The sequence below is a fragment of the Choloepus didactylus genome, chromosome 19 (genome assembly GCF_015220235.1).
Source record: "Choloepus didactylus isolate mChoDid1 chromosome 19, mChoDid1.pri, whole genome shotgun sequence".
Lineage (NCBI taxonomy): Eukaryota > Metazoa > Chordata > Mammalia > Pilosa > Megalonychidae > Choloepus > Choloepus didactylus.
In genome coordinates, this window is record NC_051325.1 from 29009472 (window position 1) to 29031938 (window position 22467).

Sequence of the window (22467 nt, forward strand, 5' to 3'; positions counted from 1 at the left end):
TTAGCCTGTAAGTATCTATAGCCATTAGAGCTTACCTTGGTATAATAAACGTTCACACCAGTCAATTGATGGCCTCAGTCTTATTTTCGGACTGGCAAATTAGCCTCCCAGTAAGGAAAAAATACTGTTACTATTGTTGAAAAATATGGCTGACTTCTTTATTACATTTGTTTTTTAATCTTTTCTGTGGTATGTGGTAATTGTTTCTTCATTTCAGGCTTGCTAAAGTTCAAGAAAATACTATTGCTTCTTTAAGAAATGCTGCTAGTCATGTAAGTGAACTTGTGTTTCTTTAAACAAGTTTGGACTGTTGAGGAAAAACAGTGGGTCTGGGGAGTTCCCACCAGTTTGGATTAATAGGTTAAAAAGGGGCATATTTATGCTGCTTCTGAACAGTTTTCTAAATGAAGATGAAACATTTCTTGGCACTTGTATTTAGAAATTTAGAATGAAAACAATAGGATCAATCATAAGCATCCTGTCTTTGAGATAAAATATCTTTGAGTGATTGGGGCAAGAAAAATGTGTCCCATAAGAATTGGTTTTCATTAACTGAATAATGTGCTTATTCAGATATCCACTTTGGAAACAATACTTATAGAAAGGTCTGATGATAACTTTTTGTAACACTTAAAAGGTATCAGTTTCCACCCTGCCTACCAACTTGATTATGTTAAATTTCTTAACTACTTTCTTTTATCCAGTGAGGAAGGGTTACAATCTGTGCTTTAGCTTTTAAGCTTTTTCAACTCAGCTGCAATTTAGCATATTTATTCAAGAACCTGGGTGTTTTTTCTCCTGTTCCTCTGTGCCTGACTGGAACAATTACAGTTGTTTTAAGGGAAGAAATCACTTTTTAGAAAAAGCTTTTATGAAGTGTAGTGTTCAATAATTTTTGAGGAAGTTTTATATTTTTTATGTACAGGTATATAATTTTATGGTTAACTATAAATGTCTCATCTCCTTGTAGTTTTAGATGTCGGTCAGATAATATTTTTCAAATATTTTCTTTCTTCAGGGTGCAGCATTTGTTGAATTTGATGTACATCTTTCAAAAGATTTTGTGCCTGTAGTATATCATGATCTTACCTGTTGTTTGACTATGAAAAAGGTATGTTGAAATCCCTTCATTTTAAACTCTTATTGTCAGGTAAAAGTGTTAAAAACCAGGAATTTTGATGTATTTCAAATTATTTGTTATATATATAGGTGGTCATTTCTCTATTTAAGTATTTCAATTGGTAAATTTCTGCCAATCCTTTCCTCTCTCAAAGTCCTACAACATTGAGAAAGTGAGGGAGAGACAGAAATATTAATTTCCTGAAGTCAGGTCTCTGTTTTGGTGAATTTGAATTTGCTTCTTTATTTTATATAACAATGGAAAATTCCACGTGGTTTCTTTATCAGTCAGCCACCATGACTATATTGAGGCAGGAGGGGAAGATACAGTGTTTACTTGTGTTTTCTAGACTCCATCTATTTCTGCTTAAATCCTTTTCTCAAATTTATAGGACAATATGATTTGTTTTGGGTTTTTTTGTTTGTTTCTTTTTGTTTGTTTGTTTTGGGGGGGTGGGGGAAACTTTTTCACTGAAATTTAAGTTTTTTTCCCAAGTCAAAAGATACCTTTTCACACAAGGAAATTTTGTTTTTTTTTTTAAATTTAATCCTATGTTTTTAAATGAAACCAACGACGTGGTGAGGAAAATAGTATGCAAGTCAGTATCACTTTTCTGAAGCAGGCAATACAGGATATTTGACAGACATTTAATCTCAGTCTTTAAACGATGATGTGCCAGATATAGACATAATTTTCCTTTGAATTAAATTTCAGCCAAACTCCTTTCATGCACATGAATAGCACAAATACTAAAGGATGACAGATTTTATTTTTCCACATCAAATTGTTACTGCCTGCTATGCTGTTGCTTTGGCACAGATTTTCTGTTAGCCTGCCTATTAGAACCAGATTTCACAGAATGGTCAACAAAGGTTGTCTGTGCCAAAAGTTGAGATCAGGAAATTATACTTCCCCTTCTCATTTATTTAGTGTAACTAAACCTAATTGTATCCAAAGTGGAGATTAGAAAAACTTGACACTTGCCTTTAATTGATTTGGTTGTGGCTACCAAATAGTAAACAACAAAAAAACCCAGTATTTCTTAACAGAATAATTAAAATAATTATTTTAATTATTATTTAACATAGTTTTTAAATAATACATTGGATTTTACTGGTTTATATATTCTGTATTTTCAAAGTAACTTAAATGCTAGTAAAATAATTTGTTGATTATACATTCTAAATCAGAAAAATTTTATAATGATGGACATTCAATTTATTTTGGGTAGAAATGAAAGGCTCATGTTTAAAATATTAAATTTTAAGTGAAGATATGGTAAGTCATAGTTCTAGAAAAAATTCTGGTTTAATATCGGAATGTGGCACAGTTAAACTAAGAGTTCAAGAAATGAAAGAAAGGCAGTATTCATTGGGAACCTATTATGTTTTGAATACTTTGAGAAACACGTTACATAAAATGCATCATTTAACCTTTATAACAATCTTTTAGTGGATATGTCCATCCTTATGGGATTTTTTTTCATTTTTTCATTCTGTTTCATTGAGATATATTCATATACCACACAGTCATCCAAAGTGTACAATCAGTTGTTCACATACCATCATATAGTTGTGTATTCATCAAACCAATCTATTTTTTGAACATTTTGCTTATATCAGAAAAAGTGAAAATAAGAATAAAAAATAAGAGTAAAGAAGACCACCCAAAACACACACCCTATTTTTCATTTAATTTTTGTCCCCATTTTTCTACTTATCCATCCATACACTGGATAAAGGGAGTGTGATTCATAAGGCTTTCACAATCACACTGTCACCTCTTGTAAGCTACATTGCTATACAATCGTCTTCAAGAGTCAGGGCTACTGGGTTGTAGTTTGATAGTTTCAGGTATTTAGTTCTAGCTATTCCAATGCATTAAAACCTAAAAAGGGTTATCTATATAGTGCATAAGAATGCCTACCAGAGTGACCTCTCGACTCCATTTGGAATCTCTCAGCCACTGATACTTTATTTCGTTTCATTTCACATCCCCCTTTTGGTCAAGAAGATGTTCTCAATCCCATGATGTTGGGTCCAGATTCATCCCTGGGAGTCATATCTTGTGTTGCCAGGGAGATTTCCACCCCTGGGAGTCAGGTCCCACGTAGGGGGGAGGGCAGTGAGTTCACCTGCTGAGTTGGCTTAGCTAGAGAGAGAGGGCCACATCTGAGCAACAAAGAGGCACTCAGGGAGAAACTCTTAGGCACAATTACAAGCAGGTTTAGCCTCTCCTTTGCAGTGATGACCTTCATAAGGGCAAGTCCCGTGATAAAGAACTTGGCCCATCAAACCACTGGTAAAAAGCAATTCATGTTCATGTTCATCATTTAAAATATGTAGAGTTGAGATGCAATGAAATGAAAAATGCCTTCCTTTCCCTTTTCCCCTTAGTCTGACTCCCTTACTTGTCCTAGTTGTTTTTTTTTTAGCAGTATCTTTTTTTCCCTCATACCACCATATTATTAACACTTTGCACTGGTGTGGTACACTTGTTGCACTTGATGAAAGCACATTTTTTTTAAGATTATGGGATATAAAATATTTACATAGAAGTGATAACTATCCAAGTGCAATTTAACAAGTAGAGAGCAAATTTCAAAGACTGTTATGGGTTACAGTTCCACAGTTTCACTTATTTCCTTATTGTAAAATATAACATATATACAAAAAGGTGATAACTTTCAAATTACAATTTAACAAGCAGTTATGGAACAAATTTCAAAGGATGCTGTGTGTTACAGTTCTTTCCTTCTAGCTATTCTAATACCCTAGCAATTAAGAAAGAGAAAATTATACAGAAATTCAGTATTCATAATCCTTTGTTAAATTCTATACTGTCTGTTGCTACCCCTTCCTCTACTTTAATCACTTTTCCTATCTTCAAGGATGTTTAGGCAGTGACCACCCTAACTTGTTCATGTTGAAAAGGGGATGCAACTGATTGATGTTCTTGAAGAGGCTGCTGCATCTGGGTTTTGGGACTTAGCTGGCATATGAGCTCTCTGGAGGATTTAAGTTTGTGAAAAATAAACTTAGTGACTGAAACTTTTTTAGAATCTCAGACAGGGACCTGGGTATTCTTAAGGTTTTGGGGACTACTATTGACTTGGGTTTATTATACTGTGGCTATTTGGCATATCTAGCTGAAGCTTGCATAGGAGTAACCTTCATAAAAGTCTCGACTGTTGAATTCTCTTAGCCAGTGAAACCTTATTTTGTTGCCTTTCTTTTCCCCTTTTTGGTCAAAAAGGCCCCTCAATGCCAGAGTCAGGCTTATTTCCAGAATCCATGTCCCGCATCTCCAGGGACACGCACTTACCTGGGGCAAAAGCACATTTTTATAACTGTATTATTGACTGTAGTCCATGGTTTAATTTAGGTTTACTGTTTCTGTTGTGAAGTTCCATGTTTTTTTTTTTAATTCTAGTACCATATATACATCCTAACCTTTCCCCTTTTAATTGCAGATACATATTTCAGTGCTATTAATTACATTCACAATGTTGTGCTACCATCACTACCATCCATTAGCAAAATATTTCCATCATTCCAAATAGGAACTCTGTGTATCCTTCCAGAAAAACTTCATGCATACACAGACTCACATCATATGTTATGTGAATGAATGTATATATAGTCATTCATATGCATATATTTATATAATAGCTCATAATGTATTTATTGAATTAAGATTTATTAGTGGTATATTAACTCATTTCCTGAAGATAAAGATTCCCAAATAGTGTGGCAGTTGTTATCAAATTTGGGAGTGGGGGAAAAAATTGATGATCTGAATTCTTGTTAGATATTATTGCTTATAACCATTTTACATCCTAATTTATCAAACACTTTTTTTCATGACAATTGCTTTCTGTGGCTATTTTAACAAAACTTCAGTTTTAAAAGGCTTAAAAAAGTAGAAACTTATTGACAGAAGTTATTCCTTGCATAGTACATGCATGTTGATTCCCTAGTCATATTCCATGAGTATGTGTCCACCTGACAGGGAAAAGGGAAACAACTAACTTCTGGCTGTGTTCTCAGTTGTATCTTACGTGCCACTGCTTCCTCCCAGTTCTACTTTTCTCCTAGGCCCTCCCACCTTTAAAAACAAAAGCCAGAATAGAAGAGCTGGGCAGTAGTGTTGGGTAAGAAGGGCTCCACTTTGCCACCTACCAGATACTCCCATCATTTAGTAAATTGAGATGTTCAAACCTGTTTAGTATAAATTTTTCAATAATATTTTGGGTTCCATTTTTCTCTTTATTTTCTTTATAGAAATTTGATGCTGATCCAGTCGAATTATTTGAAATTCCAGTAAAAGAATTGACATTTGACCAACTCCAGTTATTAAAGGTAGTAATAATAGCCTGAAATGTGAATTACCCTTTAGCTTCAGGACTACTTATACTTTCCTACTTAGGGTAACGGTCTCTTTATACATGGGAATGACTATATTTTCAACATCTGTAGAGTGTACATTTTGGTCTTCTGTTCCATTAGGGAGAATGGGTTTGTGCTGAACCTCTGCCTTCTCTAACAGATTCTCTAGACCCCACTGGATTTTGCATTCATGAGATTAAGCCATAAGTTTTTGCATGCCATGGGGGGCCAGGCCTTATCATCATCTTAGGTTGGCCTCTAGTCAGCGTTATACAATAGATTTAAGATCTTTGTATATTTTTTTGCATCCTGTAATTTTACATGGTCAATTAAGTACAAACAGATTGCTAGCTTATGAATTTTTAGGTGCTTCTTCCCTACTTGGGTATTTGATAATAACCTTTATGTATGTATACCTGTATACAAAATACATACACAGTGGTTAGTGCTTATTTTTATTAAGCTGATGCTTCTACCTTTAGTGTCTTCTCTAGCTTTTCAAGTTACAGTTCTACATATCTTTACAAACTTAGGCTTTTTCTTTTTCTGACTGCACTTTTTTAAAAATTCAATTTTATTGAGATATATTCACATACCACTCAGTCATACAAAGCGTACATTCAGTTGTTCACAGTACCATTATATAGTTGTGCATTCATCACCAAAATTAATTTTTGAACATTTTCATTACCACATACATACGAATAATAAGAATAAAAATTAAAGTGAAAAAAAAAGTAAAGAACACTGGATGCTTTTTTTTTTTTTTTTTTTTTTTTGCCCCCATTTTTCTACTCATCCATCCATACACTGGACAAAGGGGAGTGTGGTCCACATGACTTTCCCAATCACACTGTCACCCCTCATAAGCTACATTTTTATACTATCATCTTCAAGATTCCTGGGTTCTGGGTTGTAGTTTGATAGCTTCAGGTGTTTACTGCTAGCTATTCCAATTCATTAGAACCTAAAAAGGGTTGTCTATATTGTGCGTAAGAGTGCCCACCAGAGTGATCTCTCAGCTCCTTTTGGAATTTCTCTGCCACTGAAGCTTATTTTATTTCCTTTCACATCCCCTCTTTGGTCAAGAAGATCTTCTCCATCCCACAATGCTGGGTCTAGATTCCTCCCCAAGAGTCATATTCCACATTGCCTATGTGGGTGTCAGATCCCACATAGTGGGAAGGGCAGTGATTTCACCTGCCAAGTTGGCTTAGCTAGAGAGAGTCTGATTCCATTTTGTGTGTGTGTTTTCTAGCTTGCTCACGTGACTGCATTAAAATCTAAAGATCGGAAAGGTAAGTGCCAGAATCAAATCACTGTTTTCATTTTGTAGTTAGCATTAATTTGTTATTTCCTTATCCATTTTAACATCCCCTTGACCCTTTTAATGAATATAGGATTGGAATATCTAAATGTAACTTTGTAGAATTGAAGGCCTTACATATATTTATTTTCAAATACATATATTTCATCATCAAACTAGTAAAATTTGTGGACTTTAGTTTCTTACCTATGCAAAAATAGTTAGACACACAGAGTTGATAATTAACAATCAGGTAACCAGACTCCCCTAATATATACAGGAAAGCACAAAGAATATTGTCATGTGTATAGCAGTCACTGATAATTTTTTTTTTAAATTTTATTTTGAAATAAATTCAAACTTACAGGAACAGTTGCAAAAACAATACAAATCCCCACAGAACTCCAGCATACCCTGACCCCCCTCCGCTGATACCCCAAGCCACCAACTTGAACATCCTGTCACACCACCATTTCTTTCTTTCCCTCCCTCCCTCCCTCCCTATCATCCATCGTCTCTTGCTCTGTCTTCTGAACATATGAGAGCAGGCTGCACACATCCTTGAACAAACAATAAAATTCACATATACATTTCCCATGAACAAGAACCTTTTTTTATGCAATCCCATTAAGTGCAGCTAAGAAGTTCAAGAAATTCAACATTGATACAAAGCTTACATTCTATATTTCTTTTTTTTTTTTTCTTATGTCCCAACTGTGTCCCTTTGAGCCTCCTCTCCTCCATCCTCAGATCACATCCAGGATCATCCTTGGCATTTAATTGTCATTGTCTGTTTAGACTTTTGTTGTTGTTGTTCACTTGTGGAAACATATATACAGCCTAAATCTTCCCATTCCAACCCCTCCCTAGCATTCCATTAGTGGGATTAATCACATTTAGAATGTTGCAATGCTATCACCTTCCCACCATCCATTACTAGAAATTTCCCTTCACCCCAAACGGAAACCCTACACTCATTTCTTAACTCCCCATTGCCCCTTCCCCCACTTCTCGGAACCCATACTCCACTTTTCATCTAGATGGTCATATTCTCTGATACTTTCTTTGTGTTTACCATGGGGCTTAAATTTAACCTCTTAAGTCTATAACAATCTTGTTTTCCTTTGATAGCAACTTAACTTCAATAGGACACATAAACTACATTCCTATACTCCTCCATTCCCCCACCTTTATGTAGTTCTTGTCAGAAATTACATATTTTACATTGAGTCCAAAACCACTAATTTATCATTACAGTTTATGTATTTTAGATCCTGTAAGAAGTAAATAGTGGAGTTAAAAATCAAAAATACAGGTAGTATTGGTATTTATAGTTACCATGTGATCTTTACTGGAAGTCTTTATTTCTTCATGTGGTTTCAGTCAACTGTTTAGTTTCCTTTCCTTTCAGCCTGCTCGACTCCCTTTAGCATTTCTTATAGGACTGATGTACTGGTGATGAAGTCCCTCAGCTTTCAATTATCCGGGAATGTTTTCATCTCCGCCTCATTTTTACCCTCCCTCCAGGTGTTTGTGAATTTTCTGTCTCTGATGGTTACTGACTTCTATTTGTATTCCATTGTGGTCAGAGAATGTGCTTTGAATTAATTCAATTTTGTTTTTTAAACTTATTGAGGCTTGTTTTATGTCCCAGCATATGGTCTATTCTGGAGAAGGATCTGTGATCACTAGAGAAGAATGTGTGTCCTGGTGATTTGGGATGTAATGTTCTATGTATGTCTGTTAAATTTCTCTGTATCTCTCTCTCCTTTCTTTGTTTCTCTGTCAGTAGGGCTCCCTTTAGTATCTGAAGTAGGGCAGGTTTTTTATTAGCAAAATCTCTCAGCATTTGTTTGTGAAAAATTTAAGCTCGCCCTCAAATTTGAAGGAGAGTTTTGCTGCATAAAATATTCTTGGTGGAAATTTTTCTCTCTCAGAATTTTAAATATGTTCTGCCACTGCCTTCTCGCCTCCATGGTGGCCGCTGAGTAGTCTCTACTTAGTCTTATGTTGTTTTCTTTGTATATGAATTGCTTTTCTCCTGCTGCTTTCAGAACTTGCTCCTTCTCTTCAGTATTTGACAGTCTGATCAGAATATGTCTTGGAGTGGGTTTATTTGGATTTATTCTATTTGGAGTTTGCTGGGCATTTATGCTTTGTGTATTTATATTGTGTAGAAGGTTTGGGAAGTTTTCCCCAACAATTTCTTTGAATACTCTTTGTAGACCTTTACTCTTCTGTTCCCTTTCTGGGACACCAATGAGTCTCAAATTTGGATGTTTTATTTTATTTATTGTATCCCTGGGATCCATTTTGATTTTTTTTTATGTTTTCCCCATTCTTTCTTTTGTTCTTTCATTTTCCGTTCTGTGGTCCTCAAGGATGCCAAGTTGTTGTTCAGCTTCTCTAATCTTGTATTATGAGTATCCAGAGTCTTTTTAATTTGGCTAAGTTTCTTTTATTTCCATAAGGTCTTCTATTTACTCTTGAAATTTGTTCTTTATACTCTTTTAGGGTATTCTTTATGTCCTTTATATCCTGTGCCATGCTCTTCTTCATGTTCTTTATATCTTGTGCCATGTTCTTGTTGTTTGACTTTAGTTCTTTGATTAATTGCGCCAAGTACTGTGTCTCTTCTGATCTTTTGATTTGGATGTTTGGGTTTGGGTTCTCCATATTGTCTGGTTTTATCATATGCTTTAAGATTTTGGCCTCTTGGCATTTGCTTTACTTGATAGGATTCTTTCTGAATATAAAAAAATACCGATCTCAAATTTGTCAGATTTGCAGCTTGGTGGCATACACTTTCTCTAATTAACCAGCAGATGGTGTCCGTGAGTCACCTATTCCCCTCAAGTCTGTTCTCCCCAGCTTTGTCTTTGTGGTGTGTGGGGGTCTGATTCTTTTGGGGTTCAATTGGTGTACCAAGTTTGGGTGTGTTGTTGGTGCTGTCCGCCCTGAACATGGGGCGTATGTCTGGGTGGTTAGGGAGGCAGGGCAGCTTTAATAATCAAACCTCCCAGGTGTTCCCAGAGATTTAAGGCTGTTGCAAGAGTCCAAGCCTTCACCTCAGTCCCGCCACAGATTGTCTCTGCCGCTGACCCACAAGTCCCTGGCACTAGCATAGGGTCCCTGGGATTTCTGAGCGGGCCCCCTTCTCAGCCATGCTCTTCCAGGACCCCTGCCGAGGGAAGGCTGTGCCACGTCACAAGTGTGCGCCGGCCCTCCAGGGAAGCCCTGGGCCGCCGGGCTGTGCAGGGGCGTTCCCAGCCTGCTGTAAAGATGGTTGAATGGGGCGTGTTAATTTCCCCCTCTTCGCACAGCTCTGCCTTCCCAGCTCCGGGACAATTAGCTGTGGGTGCCCTGAAGGCCACTGTCCATGGCTGATATTGTGGTGTGTGTGCGGTACTGCAGGAATCACTCCCTGTCACACTGGGTTCCTTGGCAGCTCTGGGCTGTGGGTCTGGCCCCAGGCGGAAGTGTCCCCAGCCCGCCGGGGAGATGGTTGCAAGGGGCGCGGTTTCTTTCTCCTTTTGGCTCCCCTCTGCTCCCCTGGCCCCAAGACAATCAGCAGCAGGTGTGGGTAGGGCTATCCTTCATGCCAGACACCGAGGCGTTGGGAGAGCCCGCTCCTGCCATGCTTCACTACACAATTCTCACTTTTGTACCCGCAGTTTGTCCTAGGTTTTTTTTTTTTAAAGAACTAGTCCATCTCCAAACGCCAGCACATGGTTTCCCCACACCACAGCGCGGCTGCCGGACTTTCAGCCGGCTCGCTCACTCGTTTCAGAATGCAGACTCCCTGTTTCACCACATGCACAGTCCCTGTGGATTTAGCAGACCTTGTCTGGCTTGTGCATCGCTGGAACTGGTTTTCTGGGTCACTTTCTGGCTTTTATCTAGTATTTTTCACAGAGGTGTTTTTTTGCCCTGTCTTACCTAGCTGCCATTTTGAGTTCTCCCCACATTGATAATTTTTTACTTTTATGACTTAGCTTGATGATCAAATTTCTTGAAAATTTCATGCCTACCAATTGTTCCAGATATCCTTAGTCATTATAAAGTAGAGGATACATCAAGTATAGATTCTGGCTCAAGGGCTGCCTGGAGTTTGAATCCACCTCTACACTTTATCAGCTGTGACCTTGGACAGATTACTCAACCTCTCTATGCCTCATTTTCCTCAAATCTTGCCCTGATATCATATCCCTTTGTAATTTTGCTTCACAAGGGAAGGGAAAATGTTTTTCTATTTCCAGAGACCTTTTACAGTGCTCTGTATCTAGTAGGTACTCCACAGATGTTTGTCCGCAGTTGTGATAATAGTAGTTTGAATGCCTTTCTGAAGAATTTCAAAATACTCGAAAGATTCATCCCAGACATGTCCTACTTTAACAAGGCAGGGTTATAGATATTTCATGACTTAATAATAATAATCAGTGTTTAAATGAATTTTACCTTTAATTTATTCAAGTGGAAATTTTATATGATTTTAGTCTTTGAAGTTGTAAACACAATTGTTTTTTTCTGAAAAACTTGATATTTTAATTTTTTGCTCTTCAGAAAAAAAGTCTTATGTCTCTGAAAAATAATAATCTATTTTGTATTTAATGTTAATGGTAACAAATACACAGTAGTAGTTATAGATTCTCTTAATTTCTAATTTCTGAGCTGATTTTGATATATCAAAAAGGAATCTTCAGGTGACTCAGATTTTAGTTCCATTGAGAAATTACAATCACTGCTTGTGACTACTTTTCTAAAAAGTACTATTAAAGTTTTATGAGGAAATAATTGCTCTTGGAACCACAAACTTTGGTGTTTGTAGCAAATGTTGTAAACTAATCTTCATAAATGATGCTTAATGGAGTTTTGAATGGCAAAAAATAATATAATGGACTTAAAAATACTACACATGAAAGGATTTCATAATTCAGCATCTTTTTTGTGTTAAGAATTTAGGAAAGATCTTAATAATAAAATGTCATTATTTATTTACTGAGTTTTTACAATTTAAAATTTCAGAATCTGTGATTGAGGAAGAAAATACCTTCTCTGAAAATCAGCCATTTCCTTCTCTTAAAATGGTAAGCTCCTTGTGGAAAATTACGGCGAGGCTATCTCATTAATTCTGTTATGTCTCAAAATTTTATTTGGGGCAGCAAATGGCACTAAAAAGACTGTCAAAGACAACTTTAATATAAATTTATCACTGTTGGTGCTTTTTAGAGAAGATACATTCTTGTGTGGTGTTCCTGTGCTAATTTTTTAAAAGAGTAATTTAGCTGCTTAAATGAATAAAAGTTACAATCTCAACATGTTAATTTGGTAAGAATAGCAAATTCACGTGTTTCTTTGTATAAGCAGATAGGAGAGGACACAGAAAAGGTTGTGGGAGGGAGATGTGATGGTGAGACAGGGGTTTTTCCAATACTCAAAACTATTCCTTAGCTTTTGGTTCAAATGAGATTCAAGAAGCCAGCCCCTCCCCCTCCCCCACATACCTTGGTTACTCAAAACAGTGCCATAGGTTTCAAGAATTCACTCTGAAAAAGTATAAATAAAAATAGCATGAATATTTAAAATCTAGACACAATTCATGCACAAATGCCTTTGACAACATCAAGAAAGCCTACATAGATATCAGATACTCTCCTAGGCAATAGGGGTCTGCTTTTGTCCAACTAGCCCGTTTTCCTAGCTTCTAGTCTTCTTCAGTGTCTTTTTCTGATAATGTTAAGTACAGTAGATTTCTTAGGCAAAAATAGGTAACTCCAGTTTATCATTATATGGAAATGTATGTTTTGGGAATGAGGATGATTAACTTGGGTTTTATTTACTGGATTGTATGGTTCCTAAAGTATGTATGTTTGTATATGTATGTATATATGTACATTTATGTATGATGTATGTGTGTATACACACACACTTTAGAAAGAAGTGACAGTATAAAACAAAGACATTTTGTTAAAATATTTGTGTATTACCTGAGAAGTAGTTCATAAAATGATCTGAATCATTAAAGAAAACCTCTACTGCTTAAAGGTAAAGGGTTGATTATTCATTCTGCAAGAAGGATGCTACAAGAAAGCCTCTAACATAGAACACTGTTATAGTGCATTTAAAATAGGATTTGTATAATTTTTCAGGTAGATATGAAACCCAGCTATGTAAGATCATTCCTTGCAGGTCAAAATTCTAAAATCATTTGGTTCCCAGAAATAGATTTCCAGACTTTTATTTCATAGAATAGGAAAAAAATGTCTGTAAAAGTTTTAGCAACTTTTACTTAGCCAAATAAGTTGAACTCACACCCATTCACTCACTCACTTTATCATCACCATCATTTAATCAGACATTTTAACACCAAAAAATGTAGGCCAAATAAAATCTCAATAAAAAGGACAGCCTTTCTGCAGATTCTGTACTTAACAGTTGTAACTCTAAAGCACACTATTATCCTTATTCTTATTTTGTGTTAGCCTATTGAAAATGTGACAGCTACATTAAATAAATAAGGCTACATACATGGGGGAGAAAGTCAAAAGCCACATGTAATTGAGTATAACCTGTTTCAGGTACTGAACTTTTCATATAGGTAGTTAATGTAAACCCAGGGCTAGATCCTAGGTTACCAGGCTCCCAGGCTGTGTTCTTACTACTTTATTATTCTGTTAGTATGCTTTTATTTGCTGTTCTAAATACTATATATATTATACATGTTAAATGATTTTTTTAAACTTTTGAAATTAATTGAAGTAAAAATATCATGTATACCCAATTTATTTTGCCCTTAGCATGTTTATGTATTTGCCTGGCCTTTATGTTTGTTTTAAAACTAGACAAATAAGCTCTTTATAGCTTAATAACCATGCTTCATATTTTCAATCAGATTTTGTAGTTATGACTGCCCAGATAGCCAGATAGCAAAGTTTTTAGATAATTTTAGTTAAATTGACCACATATTACTTTATAGATAAGAGACTTAATTATTTATTTAGCATTTGGGAATAATGTCTTTTCAGGGGAGATATCAGCAAGGTAAAAATCATGGTTTTTCATATAACCATATCTTAGTAAAAGCTGACATATTTGAATGCAATTAAATGAGAAATGTCTTGTTGAATTCTTGAGGTTGCCTATTTTATTACACTTCACTTTGGATGTTCAGTATTAATGGTTTACATGATTTCAGATTAACAGATCGATCTTTTTGGTGGTGGTGATCAGTTATCACAAATATTGGCTGAGGCTACTGCTTTTGCTGTTTAATTCCTCTTAATTTTCTTATTTAACATGGTACTTAACCGCCAAGTTGTCATTTTGGTTATGAGAAAGGATAGTGGTTTATGCTTGAGACAAACATTTTATCTTTATTAAAGATATGTATGACTATTGATAGAATTATTCTAAAAAAACAATTTTCCTTTTTTTCTCTTCTTTATTCACTGTTCACCGTACCTCCCCCCCTCCAAAAATCTGTCACCACCAAACAAACCTCTAGGTTTTAGAATCTTTGCCAGAAGACGTAGGGTTTAACATAGAAATAAAGTGGATTTGCCAACAAAGGGTAAGTAATTATGCATGTAGTGCATTCTTTTATCCCTCCCTGTTTTTTTTGTTTAATTCTTTCATTTCTGTTACTTTGTTTCAATGAAATAAGTGAAATTGAAATCTTATTGTGGCTTCTTCCAGCATACACAGTGCTTGTTGGACCTTTTTAATAAAACATATATACTTTTCTAATATGTAAGTACTTTCTTAAAACTAATGAGTATATCATTTTAGAAATTTCAGCTTGCAAGTGTTTCATTTGCCCATTAATATCGTGGATGGTTTCTGGACATACTCCTCAAGTGGACAGTCAGCACTCCCTGGTTTAGTTTTGTTTCCTTATCCCCTATCAAACTTATCTTTTAAATAATTTCCTAAGCAGTTTTCTGTTGGATGCCAGTAGCTACCCAGGAAAAGAAGTTTCTGCAGATGTGTTTTAAATCACTTCCAGATTGAGTCATTCTTTGTTAAATAAGTATTTATTATAAGTTTATTTATTATATAAGCCAGGCTCTTTCCTGGATGCTGGGGGCAAGTAGTAAACAAAACAGCACAAGGCACTGCTTTCCTAGAAATTATATTGCAGTGCAAGGGAGAAAGGCAGGAAACAGCAATTAGGTAACCTGAATTTGTCAGGTGGTGATTAGTGTAAATAGGAGGTATGATAGGAGAGTTGGTTGGGGTGGGAAGATTGGGATAGAAGTAGTTAATTCAAGTATCATGATTGGACAACCAAGGTTTTCCTAAGTGGATTTAAGTTTTCTGAGCTTCTAGTGTTAATTTAATGACTTTAATATTTAAAATATTTGGATTTCAGCAGGACTCTTGGATTATACTTATTGAATTATTTTAATTATTTGTGGAGAGTATTTTATATGCATAATACCCAAAGAATGAGATTATTAAACTGGTAATTCAAGTACTTTGTTTTAATAGGGTTTTGCTATAATGAATTAGCAAAAATGAAGTGGCGTTCTTTTGTACTATAGTTTATGAAATTTATATAAAAATATTTTAAAGTCTCAGTGGACTCCAAATTTTGAGTTTCAGTATTTATGTTGTTATACTTCTTAAAGTAAAAATCTGTCAGTGCTCTAGTTAGTTACTTGGTATATAAAGAGTCTCTAGACCTGAATTATGATTCCTGCTCCATCACTAAATAGCTGTGTGGTGTTGGGCAAGGACAATCTTCAGGTTTTGGTTTCCTCATCTGTAAAATAAGAGTGGTAATAGTGTTTTGTTAGGTTTTCTTCTTTTTTTTTCTAGCACTGATTCTAGCATGTGTAGTAACTTTCATTTTTTTAATATATTTTTTCCACATAGGATGGCATGTGGGATGGTAACTTGTCAACATATTTTGACATGAACCTGTTTTTGGATATAATTTTAAAAACTGTTTTAGAAAATTCTGGAAAAAGGAGAATAGTTTTTTCTTCATTTGATGCAGATATTTGCACAATGTGAGTAATTTATAATTTTTCTCCTATACTCTTAGAATGTAGGCAGGACTTAGGGTATAAAGATGGTGGTTGTAGCTGGGAAGGTTGCCTAGGCTTTACTACCCTTGATTTGTCCTCTGTGTCAGCTTATATATATTCTCATATCCCTACTAACTACTTGCTGGGATGCCCTCCACTCCTATGAATTCCATACCCACTGGGTGGATCCTAAAACATTCTGCCCTGAGTTTCATTTTACAGGCACATCATGTCCCTTGAAGGCTTTCTTATTGCCCATTTCTAGAATATCTTAGCTCTTGTATAGAATAATTTAAAAAAAATTTTTTTTATTGAAAGGAAACATGTTAATGGTGGTTATATCTGAGCAATGGGAATATGTTTTTGTTGTTGGTGGTTGGTTTTCTTTATATTTTTCATTATTTTCTAAAATTTCCAAACAGAATATATTACAATTAGCCCCACAGTGAAAGGTGTTTTTTACATTGTCTTTTTTAGGGTTCGACAAAAGCAGAACAAGTATCCTATATTATTTTTGACTCAAGGAAAATCTGATATTTACCCTGAACTTATGGACCTCAGATCTCGGACAACCCCCATTGCAATGAGCTTTGCACAGTTTGAAAATCTACTGGTGAGTTATATTTGAAACATTACACATATATATACAGTTGTTTCTTTTAGAACATCAGTGAATATGGTTTTCATATTATTTTACATTTTCTTAAGTAACAAGTACACCTACTTAAAAGGAAGATGTTATATCTTCAGAATGAAAAATGGTTAAATGAGCAAAAGTAAACATGTCTTTCAGACCTAGCTTAAGTTTTGTAGTTTTGTTTTCCGAATGCATTTTATGAATCATCTCTAATGGTTAGACTGTAAACTTCTTTGACTGAACACTCCATTGGTAAAAATTTTTTATCCCACACTTCTAATATCTGCATGTTTATATGTATATATGAAATATACATATACAAATATGTGTATATGTATATATGAAATACACATTAAAAATAAAGTTTTAAAGAATGATATAAAATAAGTAGGAAGATTCTTAACATCTTCTTTTCCTGCCCACCCTACGGTGGTGAGCACTGATGTAAGTATGACCATTGCACATCTGTGGTTCATTAGTCACTTTTTCATGAACAACTAATTTTTCTTCTTTTAGGGAATAAATGCACATACTGAAGACCTGCTCAGAAACCCAGCCTATATTCAAGAGGCAAAAGCTAAGGGACTAGTCATATTCTGCTGGGGTGATGACACCAATGATCCTGAAAACAGAAGGAAACTGAAGGAATTTGGAGTTAATGGTCTAATTTATGATAGGTATTTGTTTTTCCTCAAAAATTTACATGAAATATTAGAAAAAAAGTAGTTTTCACCTTATAAAATTATAAATAAAATTAAACTTAGTTAGATTAAAATTCTGTAGTTCAGCCTGAGGTTTATCTTGACATTTGTTTGTCAGTGTTTTTTTTTTTTTTTTCCTATACTTTGGAGTATACCAGAATCAGTTGGGAAGTGTTACAAATTAGATGACTGGGTCCTAACCCAGAAGTACTCTCATCTTAGGGATGGGAGTGGCTCTCTGTCCCGACTTCTCTATTTGCACTGCTCTCTCTTGGTAATGTCATCCAATTCTGTGGCTTTTAATACATTTTTATACTGACAATTCACAAATTTAAGTATCTCCAACTCATACTTTTCCTCTGACCTCTAGGCTTTTATATCCAGCTACTGACACCTATTCCTCCCAGTTTTCCTGATTTCATTATACATGACAACTGTTTCTCAGGCCAAATCCTTGGGATCTTCCATGACTCGGTTCTTTATCTCACAACCCAAATTTAATCTGACAGAAAATCTTGTTGACTTTACCTTCAAATATATCCTGCATCTGTCCATCATGTTTACTCTTGTCACCCACAACTAAGCCACGTAATCTCTCATGTGGATTATCCAAGTAGCCCACTCACTTGACACTGCCTCCACCCTTGCCTCCATCATCTTTTCTATTCTCAGCACAGCAGCCAGAGGGATCTTTTAAAACCTAAGTCAGATCATGTTACTGTTTAAAACTCTCCCAAGCTTTTTTGTGTCACAGAGTAAAAACCGAAGTCCTTAGAGTAGCCTTCAAGGCCCAACAGGATCTGATCTGCGTTCGCCCTTTAACCTCCCCCATCACCACCATCCCAACCCTCATCCTCCTCTGACCTTTCCCCCATGTACTTCCACACTGGCCTTGCAGTTTCTTTTCTTCAGAGAAAGACTACAGTAAAGGCTGAAATGTCACCTTCTCAGTGAGTCCTGCCCTGATTACCTTATTTCACTTAACAACTTCTACTCAACAACTTCTACTTCTTTATTTTTCTCCATAGCATTTATCACCATCAGACATGCAACATAGGCATATTGTATTTTATTTATTTGCTTTTCTTGCTGATCCCCTATTTATTGGATTTTTTTCATAGGCTTCTCAGGTGAGTTGTGATATAAGTTTGAACACCACTAATCTGGGAGGAAAAAAAGGGTTGCTTAGAATAAAGAAATTTTGGATTAGAAGAGATGTTACTCTGCTGAGAGAGCTAAGGGCTTTCTAAAATACTTCAGCACCTTAATAGAAAAAGTGTACTGATCTGAATTGTCATATTTATTAGAGTAAAATTCTCAGCATTCCTGCTTTAAAAGATGCTTTCCTTGTAGATTTAGTTCATATAACTGTTTATCCTATAAAGTTTTGTTTTGGTAATAAAACTTTTTTTTCAATATTTTGTCTGATTTAGTTGGGTTTTAAAATTACAGCCCACATGTCTTCCTTTCCCCTTTCCCCTCCTTTTTCCCCCCTCTCCCTCCCTCTCATCATTCTTTCCCTCCTTCCTATCTATTTGGTTAATTTTTCATTAAACAACATGATTCATATAGCTCTTTTTAATAGACATTTCCAACTAATTAAATGAAATTTTAAATTAATAATTTGAAAGAAATGCTGGCTTAAGGAAGGAATGATGGCAAATATTTTCAGTCAAGAAGACTATATTACGAATATACCATGTGATTATCTGGGCTTTGTGTGGTGTGCAAAATTGCAGACAGATCCTTCATCTCAAGGAATTGACTTAGTTGGAGCCAAATGTTAACATGGAATGGAGAAAAGGAAGAAATTATGTGTTATGTGTGCTAAAGAGATCTTCCTGGCCTGGGGTCAGTAAGAATAAAGAGGAAGCATTAAGCTCGGTTTTTAGGGATGTTTAAATCTGCTTTGACAGGGTTTGCCTATTAGGCAGAGGTAAGAGCATGAATCCGGGCAGGACAGTGTGTGGCAGGCGTGGAGGACATTGAGACGGCTGGCACTGGGCTCTGGTTAGGGTCTGCTGAGAGCTAAGGTGGATTATGTCAGAGGGTAGGTTTTCACTCCTTAAGATTTTTTTCTTCTTACATACTATAGCTTAAAAAGTCAAATAGTTCTGTAAGGCTTACTATAAAAAATAGCAGTCCCCTTGTACCTCTCCCTCCCATTGCTTCTGGCTGAGTCTTTGCTCCCTAATTTTTAAAAAGGTTTCTTCAAGTATTTACTCCATATTTCTAAATATGCTAGCTTTTCATTATCGAATTTAAATTTCAATTAGTGATTCTGATTGGGGAAGAGTGTCGTGTGAATAGGTATTTTAGATTTTCAAAACTATGTTATTCTTTTCCCCTATGAAGGCATTAATACAGCAGATTTCACACTTAATCAGGTTGTGTGATATATCAGCTCTTTTATAAAGCATTACTTTTTTGTTAGAAAAGTTATAGGTTTACAGAAAAATCATGCATAAAATAGAGTTCCCATATACCACCCTAATATTAACACCTTAAACCATAACATTTTATTTGCTATTATTTGTTTGTACTTTTTGCATTTATAATATAAGTAAGATCAAACTTTAATTTATCTTTCTCAGGTGTTTCTTGTCTAATGTTGGTTTCAGTGATAATACTGGCCTCATAGAATAAATTGGACTATGCTCCCTCTTTATTAAAAAAAAAAATTACTTATATACACTCAAATGATTTAAGAAAATAGGGTAACAATACAATGGCACACCATGTGTAAAGAGCCTTAGATTTGAAGTCCTCTGGTGTGCCCTCCTGAATCCCATTCTCTTCTTTCCTCCCTCAGACATATCTCTTATTATTCTTTTTTCTTCAAATTTTTTGTATATCCCTAAACAAAGTACCATTTATTTTACATGCTTTAGAATTTTATTTGTACTTTTTTTCACTTGTCATTATATTCCTGAGATTTATCTATGTTGTTGAATACAGCTATAATTTATTCATTTTCATGGCTGCATAATATCCCATTGTATAGCTATACCACAATTTGGTCATTTGAGTAGTTGCCAGGGTTTTGGTATAAAAGACAGTAATACTGTGTTTCCTGGAATATATGTCCAGGACAAGACAGTTGCAAAAATACAAGACCTGTACAGAGAACTCTAACATATTTCCTGACTCAGACATCCAGATGCACCAACTTTTAATATTTTGCCACATTTGCTGTATCATTCTATCTGTCCATTCATGTATTTATTTTCTAAACATATGTCCCCATGTTCTTATGGGCTTTTTCACCTCCATTATTAGACCCAGTCCAGGATCATGTATTGTATCTATTATTGTCTCTTTATTCTCTCTTTTTTTCAATTGTGGAAACATACATACAGCATAAAAATCCCCATCTCCACCCCTGCCAAACATACAATTCAGTGGGATTAATCACATTCATACTCTTATGCTACCCTTACCACCATCCATTACCAGAAGTTTCCCAGTACCTCAAACAGACACCCTGCACCTATTATGCATTAACTTCCCATTCCCCTCCCCCTGCCTCCCATCCCCAGGTAACCTGTAGTCTACTTTCGTCTCTGTGAATTTGCATGTTCAAGTTATTTTATATAAATATAATCATATAACACCTGTCCCCTCATGTCTCTGTGTATGTGTTTTTTAATGCTAATTGTTTTAACTGATTTTGTGATCCAGTAGGTTTCTGGCGCAGCACAATCAGGCATCTGCCTGTGGATCAGGCATTGGACATACAGCAGGGATATGGTCACATGGAGTGGGCTATTCTGTATTTCCTGGTTCTAGGCTTGTTGTAGCTTTCCTCCTTCTTAGGCAGAAACCAAACTGTAATAATCCTTCCAGGAAAAGCATCAACCTCATCAACACTTGGTAAAGAAAAGCTAAGTATAACTAGGACTTCAGTTCAGACTCATGAGGGCACTGTCCTTAGGTTACAAAGTTAGTAGCATGGCAGTGCCTTCTTGGAGTGAAGGCCCCTCAACACCTTCGTTTTCACTAAACTGATTTAAGAAAATAGGGCAACACTATTTTCTTAGTTGACCTCTTTGGGCACATCTGTTGTCCTGACAGATGACAACTCTGTCCCATTTCCTGTGTTAGATTTCTTCTTTCCTAAATCCCATATCTTTATCTCTTTTGGTTTACTATCGTTTTTATGATAGTAACACTTCCTCCAGTATTTTTTTGAGAAAGAGGGGTTATGTAAAGTAAATGTTTTTGAGGTCTGTTGTCTGAAAATGTCTTGGCTGGGCATAGAATTCTATGTTGGAAAATAATTTTTCCTTAGAATTTTAAAAGTATTTTACCATTGCCTTCACGTTGCAAGGTGATGCTGCTGAGAATCTGAAGCCATTTTGATTCCTGGTCCCTCACATGTGATTTGTTTCTCCTCTGAAAGCCTGAGTCTTTTCTTTGGGACTGGTATTCTAAAATTCCATAGAGGTGGGTCTTGTCGTGGGTCTGGTTGTACCCATTGTGCTGGGCACATGGTAACCATTTTAATCTGTCAATACATGTCCTTGAATTTGGGGGAAATATTTTTATTTCTCTGAAGGCATTAAGGGTTTCGTTGTTGTTGTTTTCCTGTTTTCCTCACTATCTTCCATGTTAGAAGTTTCTTCCGTTGTCTGGAAATCTTTGGCTGCCTCTTAAGATAAAGGAGTTGGGACCTAGGGTGATCTGGGTGGGCTGTTTGGTATACCTCTGATGTTTGTAGATGGAGAACTTTACTTTTGGACTGATCAGATAACTCATAGAACAATCCATATGTTCTAGCTAGAGGATCCAGATCTGGCTGGAGTCAATGAGGGAAGAGAGCTGACGGGGTGAGGGGTGCTTCTATTTACCATTTGTATGCATATAATATCTGTCTGTTTCCCTGGTGGTGCTGACCAGATGTGTAGTGTTTTTGTTTTGTTTTGTTTTGTTTTGTTTCTGGGTTAAATAAATGGGTTTTGAAGCTGAGAAAATGTTCAAATCAAGCATCATCATGGCAATGCTTTCTCCCCAAAGACTGTGGTATTTGGGGTCTGGCTACCAGCAGTGTTTTTGTAAAATGCCCAAATGCTCACCTGGTCCTGTTGCCCTCCATTCCAGGAGACATCCTGTTTAATTCTGATACAGAAATAAACCTCCAGCCCTCTGTCAGGTTCAGCAGGGGCTGCCCCAGCAACAGGGAACAGAAGAAGGGAAATGCTTATGCTGCTCAAAGCAGCACCTCATCTTCATTTTAGCCCCTCTCCTCTTCATTCCTGTTTAAAGAGGAATTTGATACTGCTT

General features: G+C 35.8%; 1 protein-coding gene across 7 annotated transcripts in view; it reads left to right on the forward strand.

Annotated features, from left to right (window-relative positions):
* Positions 1 to 22467, forward strand: part of GPCPD1 (glycerophosphocholine phosphodiesterase 1) — a 70315-nt gene that overhangs the window by 43440 nt on the left and 4408 nt on the right. For all 7 annotated transcript variants that reach the window (XM_037812318.1, XM_037812319.1, XM_037812320.1 and 4 more), the window contains 9 exons: positions 218 to 272; positions 1019 to 1111; positions 5404 to 5481; positions 6767 to 6806; positions 11840 to 11901; positions 14319 to 14384; positions 15692 to 15828; positions 16324 to 16459; positions 17000 to 17160. In XM_037812318.1, the coding sequence (XP_037668246.1) occupies positions 218 to 272; positions 1019 to 1111; positions 5404 to 5481; positions 6767 to 6806; positions 11840 to 11901; positions 14319 to 14384; positions 15692 to 15828; positions 16324 to 16459; positions 17000 to 17160 (828 nt within the window). The remainder of the gene's footprint in view (positions 1 to 217; positions 273 to 1018; positions 1112 to 5403; positions 5482 to 6766; positions 6807 to 11839; positions 11902 to 14318; positions 14385 to 15691; positions 15829 to 16323; positions 16460 to 16999; positions 17161 to 22467) is intronic.